The sequence below is a fragment of the Anabrus simplex genome, chromosome X (assembly GCF_040414725.1).
Source record: "Anabrus simplex isolate iqAnaSimp1 chromosome X, ASM4041472v1, whole genome shotgun sequence".
Classification (NCBI taxonomy): Eukaryota; Metazoa; Arthropoda; class Insecta; order Orthoptera; family Tettigoniidae; genus Anabrus; species Anabrus simplex.
Genome location: NC_090279.1, coordinates 163,648,026 through 163,661,679, shown reverse-complemented (window position 1 = coordinate 163,661,679; position 13,654 = coordinate 163,648,026). Strand labels below are relative to the sequence as shown.

At 39.6% G+C, this 13,654-nt stretch overlaps 1 protein-coding gene across 1 annotated transcript in view; it reads right to left on the bottom strand.

Moving 5' to 3' along the window:
* Positions 1–13,654, bottom strand: part of LOC136886744 (fatty acid synthase) — a 198,915-nt gene that overhangs the window by 155,185 nt on the left and 30,076 nt on the right. The window contains exon 4 of the mRNA XM_067159548.2: positions 3,193–3,393. Coding sequence (XP_067015649.2) covers positions 3,193–3,393 — 201 coding nt within the window. The remainder of the gene's footprint in view (positions 1–3,192; positions 3,394–13,654) is intronic.

Here is a 13,654-nt window from a genome sequence, read left to right as displayed (position 1 = left end):
GGATTGGTCAGAATAACGATCTTTCCAATTGGTTAAAAAATGGGAATCCAGAGGAATTTGGTGTCCTATTGGTTATTTGTGATCGGGCCATTTCCAGCCTTCTGCCAGTTTCGTGTGCGTGATGGGATTCGGCCGAGTTTTTTCCATCTGACCGTCCTCATGAGCGTTCGCGCTGGATGGCTCCCCTCGGGGAACTTCTGTCTTACTTGGTAAGTGTTATTTCTATGTTTTTTCATTGTGTCGATTTTATTTAATTCCTTCTAGTGACACAGTATTTTCTTGTTTAATGTGTCTCTCAATGATTTAAATTCATCGTGTTGGAGTTTGCCCTAGATTCCCGACGTCACTAATTTCAATTCTCTGAATGACTGTTTATGACAGACAGGCACCTGCATTTTGTTATTGACAATATTGTTGTATGTCCTCCGCTCTCTTCGCTCAGCGCCAGCCAGCCGCACGCACGCAAGCGTGGATCATTCGAGACTCGACGCGCAGTCTTCAGTGCGCGTGTCTGTTACATCGTGTGCAGTATATAAGGAGCTCCCTGTCTGTCACTCATGAGGATTCTCCCCAGTGTCCTGCTCCAGAATACACTGAACGTCGAACACGGAGGCTACTCCTCTTAAAAATGTGTCTCGACCAGGTGGACGGAATTCTGGTAGTATGAGGTTTCACCTCAGGTCACTACTCCACTTTCCCGTTCCTTCATCCATGTCGAGCCCCGATGTTGTATGCCATACATCCCCAAGCTCACTCAAGCTCCAACACACACATTAGATTCTCTAATTGTGAACATAGCGTTCATTTAGTACAAGCTTATGAACTCAGACACTTCAAGTTAGAAGGAACTCTCTTAGCTAATCTATGCTAGTGCAAATGATAGTTTTCAACTATCACGAACTATATCTTTCCCAAGAACTATCTTTTCAAGATAGCAGTGAGTGTAAATACATTCAGAGTATACATAGTGTATAGAAACAGAAACTCTCTCAAGATTAATCATCTACTTTGCTTTAAGACAATTTTATGTTTTATTCCTGTACATACTGTAGAATTCTGTGTGAAGCAAATAAATAAGTTGTGTTCTTGTAAACCTTATCTTGTTTACAACAAATATGTTGTAATTCTGCATAATCTTACAATGTTAAACCTTGTGTTTTACAAATTTACTTAAGTATCCTGATTATGTCATCGTTTTGGTTTAGTGGATCTGTATCTTTTGTTAAAGTCTATTTAAAAGTCCTTGATTTGTGAGTTAAGTATCAACTGCTCTGGCATTTATTAATTTTGATCTTGTATATTTCATTTGTTAATTTTAATATAGTTGAGTTCAAGGTGGATGATCGTGAACCTTTTTCTTCCCCATAACATCATACCTTCCTGCGGACCCCAATAGGGCTGCAACATGTTCCATAATCCTGTCCGTAGTTGTCATTGTGAGGCCTATAAGTTGTTTCCCTTGTGTATGGTTTAATTTTGCGTGTTTGAGAAGCTAACCGTCACGTTTCCAAGCTTAGATGTGAACTTCATTATTATTACTATTTGGTTTTATTATTCATATTATTATTATTACTACTACTATTGGTGTACGCGCCCCTTAGGTGCTACAGATATATTTCTAGAAATAACTCAATTCTACACAGAAAAAAAGGAAACAACCATACTCTTCAGAATAAAAGAAACAGTTTATCATCACCTTCATTATAATCACTATAAAGGATAAAATCATGTTAATAGAAGATGAAATTAGGAATACATAAAATTTACATTTTTTTCTTTTTTACAGGACTAAGTGATCAAGAAAACAAAATTTTCAATTAATAAAATACACTTAGTATTTTTTTGATTCAGCTCTTTTTTGTTTTCTGTCTTGTGTAGTAATTGTAGTTTCATTAACTAGGCTACCATAGAACAAATCTTACACCTCAAGACATCAAAGTAACCAGATGGATATTGTTAATGTTGTCCTTAGAGCCTTTCTTCTGTACGAGAAATTATCTGAGACAGGGTCCACTCTTCAGATATTCTACAGGATCTGAGGATTTGACTGAAAAGTGACTAGACACTCGTAGATGGGAGAGGTCTTTTTTCTAGTAATGTACGGTGGCTGTAAGAAAAGTGATGGCAACATATTCATCTACAAAACCCTTTATTATAGACCCACCATACCTCTACAGGCCTTTGAAGTAATGACCCGTCAGATGTGTGGAAAGTGCAGGATACCAGTAGCAATGCTACCTTTGTTGATGTCCTTGAAGAAGCACACTACCACTTGGAATATGGCACCTCACGTACGGAAACACTTCCCTCAGAGTAGTTTGTTTAATTTGGGGAACAGATCAAAGACACAGGAAGCCATATCTGGTGAATAGGGTGGATGTACTAGGGAAATGAGGCATGAGCCAGAAGGAGCTAAGCCCACCGATAAGTACACAGAGACTGACTGCATAAAGAATGGCATTACTAACAATGCAAAACATCTCATTTAAGAAAGCATCCACTACGTGGCCACCAACATTCCGTTCCCAGATCAAAATACAGAAAGAGCTTCAGAAAGTGTAACTGTTAGCACTATTAGCTGCTGTCCTCAGCAGCCTGGATTCCATTCCAGAAACTCCCAGAAATTTAAGGATGGCAGAAGCGCTGGTATGTAGTACAAATGGTAAATTCAGCTCCTACCCACTGAGGGTATGCCTGGAAAGAGGTGCACCACCTCGACAAAAGGACAGCACTTTACTTTTTTTAAAGGATGAATCCATCTGAGAACAGGGCCACTAGACAGGAAGAGAAATGGCTGTTTAGAAAGCTCTGAAAAGATTCAGAGAAGGTGTGGCAAAATCCTGGGACAATATGGTATTTAAAAGAAGTAGAACATGTCTGAGTCAATTGTATGTGACAGTAGAAACTCACCATCTGTACCAGTGTAGACTATGTCCCAAATCACACACACGTCTGTTGAAAGCAAATCCCAAGGCCATGAATGTCACCCAGTACTGAGCTGAAGTTGTTTAATGTGGACTGATTATATTGGTTTATAGATATATTTTCAGTTTATTATTCATTTATAGAAATTTGTACATTATATTAATTTCTTGATGCTTTTGAGTTAAATAAACTAACATTGGTCAATCTCAGCCACTTTAAAATTGTCAAAACCATTATTTTCAAATGACAACTTTATAATCAACTTACCTTCATCATCAAATACACGGCATTTACCCTCCATTCCGATAACTCCCAGATCCAGGAAACATTTTGTTATAAACGGTGACAGCGTGAGATTTGCACCACCTACAATAGCCCAGTCTGAAATACCATCTCGTATATCTTCATAAGCAACATTGAGGGCAATCATTGAAGAGGAACAGGCTGTATCAACCATCATACTTCGTCCTGAAAAAGAGTAGAAACCTTATTCAAGTCTTATTAATGGAGAGAGAGAGAGAGAGAGAGAGAGAGACACACACACACACGCGCGCGCGCGCGCACACACCACATATGATTTTTGGATACATATATTTCAACAGGTCAAAATAAAATTGAATTAATAAGCAAATTAGAATATACCTGGTGGCAACTACATATTGCAAGTATGCACTTTAGCTTCCTTTAGAGTTATCAGTAAACTAAAGTAGACTGTATTGAAATTCATAACATTCTCACCGACTTATCCTACTATATTTATAACAATTATACATTTTTCTCTTCAGACCATTTTCTATGTACAACTTTCTCATTAAAGTTGGATACAGTAAAGGAATTGATGATGCCTTTTGGTAAACTGTTCCACCATACCTCACCCCTTCTCACACATGAATACTTCCCTCACTTGTTACTCCACTAGCTTAATAAAAACTTGAATTTGTATCTCTGCCAGCACTTATGTTCCTCCTTAGTGTCTAACCTCTATTTCATAACCTTCCAAGCTTCTTCCCCTCTGAAACCTGATATATTTCTCCCAGTCTTGCCCTTACTATTCTTTAGTTTCCTTTGTATCCCACAGATACTACTTGTCCATCTGTAATCTCCTGCTATGTACCAAGCAGCCTTCCTCTGTACTGTACCTAGATTCTTAACTAGCTATAGTTGACATGGATCCACACTCCAGCAGCACATTCTAACTGTGGTCTTACTAGACTCATATAACCCTTCTTCTTAATCCACTAGCTAGCTCCTATCAGTACCCACATGACCAATAGTGAAGCCACAGAGTAGATAGGATAAGCTCAGCTTCCCAAAAATGTTCTAATGAAAGAAAAAAGCCAATATCTTATTGAATTTAATACACTATTGAAATGTGTGCACAGCAGATCTGTGCAGTGAAGCCAACTAGCAAGCAAATACCATTCTGTTTTGTCAAAGCCTTTAAGGTAAGCGGAGAGAACTCAGCCTTCCCTGTTCAACCAAACAAGGGTGAGCAGGGAAAAGAGTCTGCCCATTAATATGCTTGCCTGTACATTTTCCCTGAGTGTCCAGCTACAACATTTTTTTAATACTATTTTTCCCTCATAAGTTATTGTTCTCTGGAGTGAAGAATAGTGTGTTTCATGGTTTCTTCACAAAAGATATGTCAATTTGATATAATGCTTCAGATAATGTGTCATATTTTATATATCATTTCTGTAAATCTAAATATGATATAAATTGTACATGACATTTGCAGTTACAGGTACAGTACACAGCATAGGAAGTAGAAGTCAACTGAATGAAAGAGTTAGGAAGACAATAAAATAATTGTGAAAGCTAATAAGAAAACTACATGTACTCTACTATTAAAGACATTCCAGAGCTGAATTGGAAATTTCTGAGTCCCACAGGATATATTCCAAATAGGAGGCAAGGAACTTCAGATACTGTACATAATATTTATGACAGATGTGCACCTAACAAACCTCTGGTATGAACGGTATCTCAGTTATTTTGTTTTAGTATTATTATTTTGTTTATCCCTTTTCTATAAATAGGCTTAAATTTTCCTGATTAAATTATACAGAGATATTATTATTATTATTATTATTATTATTATTATTATTATTATTATTATTATTATTATTATTATTATTATTATTATTATTATTATTATTATTATTATTATTATTATTATTATTATTGGTGCTGGCTGCCGAAGCCTGTCGCACTCCTCTGGGACAATGATTAATGAATGACAGATGAAATGGAATGATACTGGAGAGTACTGCTGGAATGAAATATGACAGGGAAAACTGGAGTTCCCGGAGATTGTAAAATACAATGAACAATGTTTCCTTTTACTACCTGTATTTTTCCTGGATTTGTCTGGATCAGAACATCTCATCAACTGGGCCTCCTCTGGAGGCTCAGAAACCACACTGAGATTTAGGGAAAATCCTCTCACAAATTACTCGGAGGTAACCAAGCAGAATTCTTCCTAGAACTTCACCTGCTATGGATAGCAAGGGTATATGATGATAGTTTCCATAAAACTACACTCAGCTTTCTTGAATATGGTCATAATAGTGGTATTTTTTAGGTCACCAGGTAGTTTTGGGGCTTCCTGGTTTAACCCTTAAATACTTGTGTGACAGAAAGGTACATAAACACTCACGTCAGGTCTTTTTGACCCACAGTTGCAAATGAACAAGTATTCATGGCATAATATGAGGGAAAATATTCGTTCCTATACACAATATGGAGTCCTGATCCTTGGCTGAATGATCAGTGTAGTGGCCTTTGGTTCAAAGGGCCCTGGGTTCAATTCTTGGCCAGACCAAGTCATGTGATACTAATTCCGAGGGCACACCTAGCTGATTAAGTTAAAGCCGAGGATGTTAAATTTTATGGTTGATTGAGGACTGGAGATTCGTGTCAGTCTTGATACAAAAAGCACACATCACAGTAATGACTATTACAGAATGTTAAATACATTGCCTGACAAAGAAAGTTAAGTACCTAGAAGGAGTGGTCCAATATTATCCCATTTCAGTATACATGCATACTATTGATGTGTGAGTAAATGATTAGATTCACAAGGATCTGTAATGTGTAAAACACCCACCAGAGTGCATTCATGATGGCACTGTCCTGTTGTTGATAAGTTGTTACCAGTCAACTGCTGAGAGTCAGACAGTTAAGCAAGACGTGCGGAGAGGACTACGTACAGTACGAAGCACCTGCGATGCCTTGCAGACACGTTAGACAACCTATCCACCAACTGACAGCATTTGACAGAGGCCGCATTGTGGGAGTGCACGAGGCTGGTTGGTCGTATCGTGCAATTGCCAGGCATGTGGGCCATTCAGATGTCACACTGGCTGAATGTTGAACTCAATAGGTACATGAGGGCACCCAATCACGTCGTGCAGGTTAAGATCAACCAAGAAACACCACCCCGAGGGAGGACCATCATATGGTAAGACAAGCATTGAGGATCCCATAATTTCGGCACCCGCCATCCGCAAACATGTACTGGAGATTCTACAATATCCTGCGAGTTCTCACGCAGTTGATATAGATGTTGATTCCCATAGGGAATCTGAAATATTTGTCCTGAATGAGTAAATTTATAATACCAATATAAATGGTCCGTTATTGGACATTATAAATTTTCCAGCTAACTCATTCCTGGTTGCCAGCGTTTCGCCCTCGTGTGCTAGGGTGGGCTCATCAGTTGGTACCTAGCACACCTATCAATACGCTGGCTAGTGCATACCGTGGAGGCCACTGCGTAGGCTAATTGGAGCCACCGGCAGTGCCAATGCATTAAGAGACTTTGTCTCATAACTAAAAATTGATGCCTGCTTGGCCATCAGATGATATAGATGTTGATTCCCATAGGGAATCTGAAATATTTGTCCTGAATGAGTAAATTTATAATACCAATATAAATGGTCCGTTATTGGACATTATAAATTTTCCAGCTAACTCATTCCTGGTTGCCAGCGTTTCGCCCTCGTGTGCTAGGTCTCGACGACTCGCATCCACCAGATTGGGGTCCTACTTCCCTATGCGTCGGTTGCCATCGACACCAGAACACCAACGCCTGCGTTTGGAGTGGTGCCTTGCTCGGGAGGCACGGACAGAGGACGACTGGCATCGCATCAAGTTCAGTGATGAGTCCCGCTTCTCCATAACCTCCAATGAGCATCGTGTGTAGTTTTGGCAGCGCTGAGGGCAGAGGGCAGATCCTGCACATATTGTGGAAAGTCACACAAGCATAATCCTTGGCTTCATGGTTTCGGGAGCCACAGGATATGCATACAGGTCACCTCTAATAGTGCTTCAGCAGACTTTGATGACACAGCAGTACATCACAGACATTCTGCGTCCACGCATCCCACTCCTTAGGGCACAGCACCGCGGGACAGTGTTCCAATAAGATAATGCATGTCCACACACAGCACATGGGTCTATGGACTGCCTAGAGCATGTTGAGGTCCTCCCACGGCTATCAAGGTCCCCGGACCTCTCCATCATTGCACATATGCGGGATGGCATTGGAAAGAGACTCCATTCCAGTACCAACCTGCAGGATCTGGAGGGACAGCTGCAACAACTGTGAATGAACTTGCCTCTGGAGAGGATCCAAAGGCTGCTTGATACCATTCTGAACTGCATAAGGGCATGCATTGTGGCCAGGGGCGGGGGTTTGTGCGACACCCTACTGAAATGAAATGGCGTATGGCTTTTAGTGCCGGGAGTGTCCGAGGACAACTTTAGCTCGCCAGATGCAGGTCTTTCAATTTGACGCCCATAGGCTACCTGCGAGTTGTGATGAGGATGAAATAATGATGAAGATGACACATACACCCAGCCCCCGTGCCAGCGAAATTAACCAATTAAGGTTAAAATTCCCAACCCTGCCGGGAATCGAACCCGGAACCCCTGTGACCAAAGGCCAGCACGCTAACCATTTAGCCATGGAACCGGACACCCTACTGAACTGGCACCAACATTCCACCTGTAACTGCCAACAGTCTTGTCTCTTTCATCCCATATTGTAATTAGTTCAATAAAGTCACATGGACTTTCAGCACATGTAGTTTCATTCACTTTCAACCACTCCTTCGGAGTGATTACCTTTTATTTTGTCATTTTGTTTATTATGACACATGGCCTCTGGGGAGGGCTATTGCAAGAATTTGGAATTGAACCCTATGGGCGACTTGCTCACTTGTGAGAGTGGGGCAATGCATGGGATGAAATCTAGTGTTGAAGGCGGCATGGACACCTGGTCCCGAGCTGAAGGAAATAACCAATAAAGGTCAAAATTACCAACCCAACCAGGAATCAAAGCCAGGAACCCTTGGACTAAAGGCCAGCATTCTAACCAGTTAAATCATGGAGCCGCACCATAACAACACTTAACCGGTACACATAAAATAAGAAATTTTTTTAGCCGCTCACTACTTTTCTAGTCATTTGTACGTATAACTTCTAGCAGAACACGCACACTCATGTCAGGTCAAATCTTATGACAATAGGAGATGTGCAAACAAGAAATTGTTGTCAACAAAAACCCCTACTGCACTCTGAATAACTCAACAGCAGATGAAATCACACAGCACTGGCGATATTCTATATTAGCATATATCAAAGGAAATTGTTAAACGAAAATTCACTCGGGTCTCTGCGACATAACATGAGTAATTATGGGTTAAGAGAATAAGTGTGAAAAATCTTGTCTTTAGCAGTAAGCCTCCACTATGAATCAGTTTCAGAGAGATCTTGTCTGGTCTGGGTACCTTTCTGGATTTCAGTTTATTGAATGCCTCATTGAATTCCCAGTATGCTGTTGGCACTGGCTGTTGGGGTTGTTGTAGAATGTCGTGGGGAAAGTCTTCGGCAGTGCCAGAGCTTCGATTCAAAAGAGTGTAAAAGTGTTCCTTCCAGCGCTCCAGGATGTCCTTGCTGTCAGTAAGGACTATTGCATTGTCAACAGATTTCAAGGTTCCTGTCTAAAACCGATTTGGTCCATACAGTTCTTTTATTCCCATGTAGAAGTTTCACAGATCTCGTGCATCAGACAAACTCTGGAGCTTTTTGTTGTTCTTCATTATTTTCTGTTATGCACAATGTGTTTTCCATTTGACGTCCTGTAAATGAGTTTTCTTCAGGCTAGAAGATTGATCTCGAATAATGGGCTGATGAAATTCCTGTTTGGCACTCACAAGACTCAAAATTACTCACTGTTGTCTTTAAAACCGGTCTTGCTTGTTCACTTTCTCGAAGCTGATGTTTCCTCTACTGACTCAGTGATAATCTTATGAAGCACTGACCTTTCTTCCTTAACCTCTTTGATGTTAGCCAGATAATACCGGCCTGCGTAAAAGAGAATTTCTCTCTGGTGAAAGGTTGAAGAGGTGATTTACCCTAATTTAGGTGTGCTGACTTCAAATACATAAACTGTTTTTGCCTATTATGTACAGTTTTTTTGCTATTTGAAATATAATTTGACATATTGTTGTAATTTCGATAGAAAACACCATAATACAGAATATATGTAATTTTAATGGGACATGATCAAATTGCAATGAATATACAAAAAAGTAATGTGTTCATTGCTAGAATGTATGAATCTCACTACAAGAACACTACTGTTTGCTGCACTTTGATGTGAATGAACACTGTGTTGATTTGCGTTTGTGTTCCTCAGTAGTGTTAACTTGCACTAGACACCAACAATAATCTGACATCATGGAGACGTCCCATCGCCCCTGGTACCTTTGTTCCATTTCTTTTAGATCCTGATGGAACCGCCCACCATGTTCCTCGCTGAATGCTCCTAAATTTGCAGGAAAATAATCCAGATGACTGTGCAGGAAATGTAACTTTAAGCTGAAAGTTGTACGGCATGGTTTCCACAATCTGTTGGTAGTTGACACCGTTAACATTACCCAGGAATTTGCTACAAACATTCTTGAATAATTCCCATGCCTGACGCTGTCTTTCCTTCATCATCGTACTGAATGTCGGATCCTTCATAAGCTTCCAAATTTGGGGGCCATCAAAAAACACCTTCCTTAATTTTGGCATCTGACAGCCCTGGAAATTTCTGACAGAGGTACTGAAAGCAGGGACTGCCTCTGTCCAAACTCTTCACATACTGCTTCATTATTCCCAATTTAATATGTAAAGGGGGCAATAACACACTTTGAGGATCAATTAATGGATGATTTACAATGTTTTTTCCTCCAGACACGAACCATTTCCTCTTGGGCCACTCAGACAATATAACCAGTGATGATCCCTGTCCCGAGAGTTCCATTCACACAGAAAACAGAGGAACTTTATATATCCTCCTTGCTGCCCTAATATGTCACCGCACACTTTTAAATCACAGCACAGTAACCATCTGTGTTCATTGTAGTTCAGTTTCTGCAACACCATAGATAAATTGTGATAGTTTTCACAAAGAGATGTTGAATAGGTGACTGGCACTGAAGCAAGTTTATTGCCATTGTGCAGAAGAACACCTTTGAGACCTTTTACTGGTATCAATAAATAGATGCCAGTCCTTTGCTTGGTAAATAGGTCCAAGACGACAAATCAAGCCAGCGATATCATAGCAAAACACAAGTTTGTCTTCGTGAACGAAAACTGCTGGAATTCTTTCTCCTGATTTCTGTAACAATATGAATTTGTCCCAGGAAGTAAAAAATTTCTCTCTTTGAATCTTGATCCTAAAATTTCACTCTTTTCTTTAGTGAGGCCTAGGTCACACACCAAATCATTTCACACCGATTATAAAGATGTGGAATTTTATCCTCAACATCCAGTGCAAAGGTATCATCATCACCATCCTCCGGACTTGAAGATGACAAAGACACACTCTCTGGTAACTGTATTGGTGGTTTTGGGACAGGAATATCGGGTCCATGTGGTACAGGGGTTATGGCAGATGGAAGGCAGGGATAAACAATGTGCTTTTTGTTTTTTTTGTATTGAATCCAGACACTTTACATACACAAAAATAACATTTGTCAAAATTACTTCTTTGTTCCCGCCAAGCCATCGGGATATTACAAGTAACTATTCTCATTATGGTTCCGTATTGAAGTTGACGTATGTCTCATATTATTACAATATTATAAGTCCACCTGTTCAATACAATACAATATGATCCACTATTTCATATGGTCAAATATTTTTTATACATAATACATAAAAGTCAAAGGTACATGTTTCACCCTCCTTACGGGCATCATCAGCCTATATCAATCTTAAAAATAATACATATACTTATAAATTATAGGTTAAAATGTTGAAAAATGATTTCGTAAAACATTATACAATAACATCTAAAACAACGATAATGCACCAAAGTATGTTAGAAGAGAGTGAATTAACAGTTTTGAAGATTAAAACGTGATTAAACATGAAATTTTGAGAGTTTAAAACTAAAATGGATCCATATTTTTATAATATCATTAAGACTGTGATGGCCTTGAGTGTAAACACATTCATCAAAGGGGGATGTTTCTTCAATTCCCAAGTTGAATCCAAGGTGGTAAAATCACTGTCAGTTATTTAAAACGGAAGTGTGAATGTAATAGACAAGTTAAAATGTATATGTTTGGGATATCTGAAAGTCGAGAAGAAAATGGAACTTCTGTAGAGGCGTTGCTTATGATAAAACGTATGTCAAAGCTAGCGGAGTTCGGAAATGATGTGGTAGTCGAATGGATTTAAAAGAGAGTCAAGTTGATGTTATAATTCCGTTGAAACATTTGTTGGAAGAAATGTTCAGGATTTTCTGAAACAAAATGTAGAAGAAAGTAAGCCATTGGGATTCCGAATGGCATTGATGGCAACAACCCATTGTACCATTGCCGCAGGTTTTCTGCATGTTTTACACGCAATATGGGATGTGAAATTCTTGTCGTGATCACTTAACTTCATGTTAAAATATACCAATTACAGGCTTTTCATAAATGGCATAATATTTTGCTTCTGGCCTTTAATTGTATACTGGCCACATATATAACAAAGAGTTAGGATTGTTCACACATTTTTGCCTCCGAACATCACTGCTACTTGCCATTTTAACACAAACTAACTCATTTATTCACTCAATCAACTTCAACTGCACATTGTAACTTGTAGACAAAGGCATGACACATGTTCTCAGATTCTCCTCTCGGCTATGGAGAAATGTGATCTTGGCAATTTGACCTTGTCTGACATTGCGCACGTGCGAACTGCAACTGTTCTAATTGTTCTTCTGGTGTTCCTGTATGATTGCCTACTCCCCTCCAAAACAGAGCACATACAATATTTTCTCTCAGACACGTCCATATCTGCATTCCATACAAACAATCCAAACCTCATTTACAATAATGAAGCTCCATTAGCATAAACATGAGACAGGCTTGTGACAAATCTGTACATGATATGAAACAACTGATATTAATTTTTACATTAAATGTAACATATATCACATACAATTACTTTTGCCAGAAAATCTTTGCAGGCCGGTGTTATTTGCAAGCCTGTCAGAGACTGTGTTTTGAAAGTCTGCAGCAATCAGAGAGCATAGAAATAACAGACTTCTATCAGGACAGATACAAAGAATGACTTCTTATGGATAGAAATCCTGAGTCTACAAATCAGAAGTTATGATCTGTCCAGCAGACAACAATATTTCTTGCCATCTTAGTGATCTTTCTTTTCACATTCCTGTGTGTAATCGACAATATGCCAGTGGTTAAAGTATGAGTGTATCCATCTAGTCTTGAAACTATGTCGATGGCTAATGGTAATGAACAGCTGATGTTCAGCACAGGAACCAAGAAGCAATAGTCTGTTGGTGCTGCAGTAACAAAATCCTTGTTTGCCCATCACATTTTCTCAGAGCTGATTATTTCACATAACTCTGAGATTGAAGTCACCATGGATTAACAGTGTAACCCTAGATGGTACCTTTAAAATGATTGTTCTCAGATGGTAGTAGAACTGGTCCTTAGCATCTTCATCCACATCTAAGGTGGGAGCATAGGCAGAAGTAAAAGGAAAAGGAAAAAAAATGAAATGGTGTATGGCTTTTAGTGCCACGAGTGTCCGAGGACATGTTTGGCTTGCCACATGCAGGTCTTTTGATCTGACGCCTGTAGGCGACCTGTGCATCGTGATGAGGATGAAATTATGATGACACATACAGCCAGCCCTCATGCCTACAGTTACCCAATGATGGTTAAAATTCCCCACCCTGCTGGGAACCGAACCCAGGACCCCTGTGACCAAAGGCCAATACACTAACCATTTAGCCATGGAGCCGAACGTAGGCAGAGGTGGGAGTGATGAACCTGACTTCGAGAGTGGTACATGAAGAGTCATAAGTCTTTCACTAATAGCACTGGGAGTGAGATGGTTTTTATTTACCATTTTTGTCCTCACAGAAAATCCAGCACCATGGATTTGGTGCATCCTTCATCCATCCAAAAGAAGGCATAACACAAGCCAAGCTCTACAACTTTTCCTTCATCAGACAGCCTGATTTAATGCAGAGCAGCAACAACGATGTTCAATTTAGCAAACTCACGGGTAATTAGTGCTGCTCTTCTCTCACTCTCTCTTCCATCATGAACTGTTCTCATGTTCCAAGTTATACAAGCTTTCCCAATCACATATGGTTTGTTGCAGGGCTGTGAACATACTTGCACAAAACTCTTTACTTGGC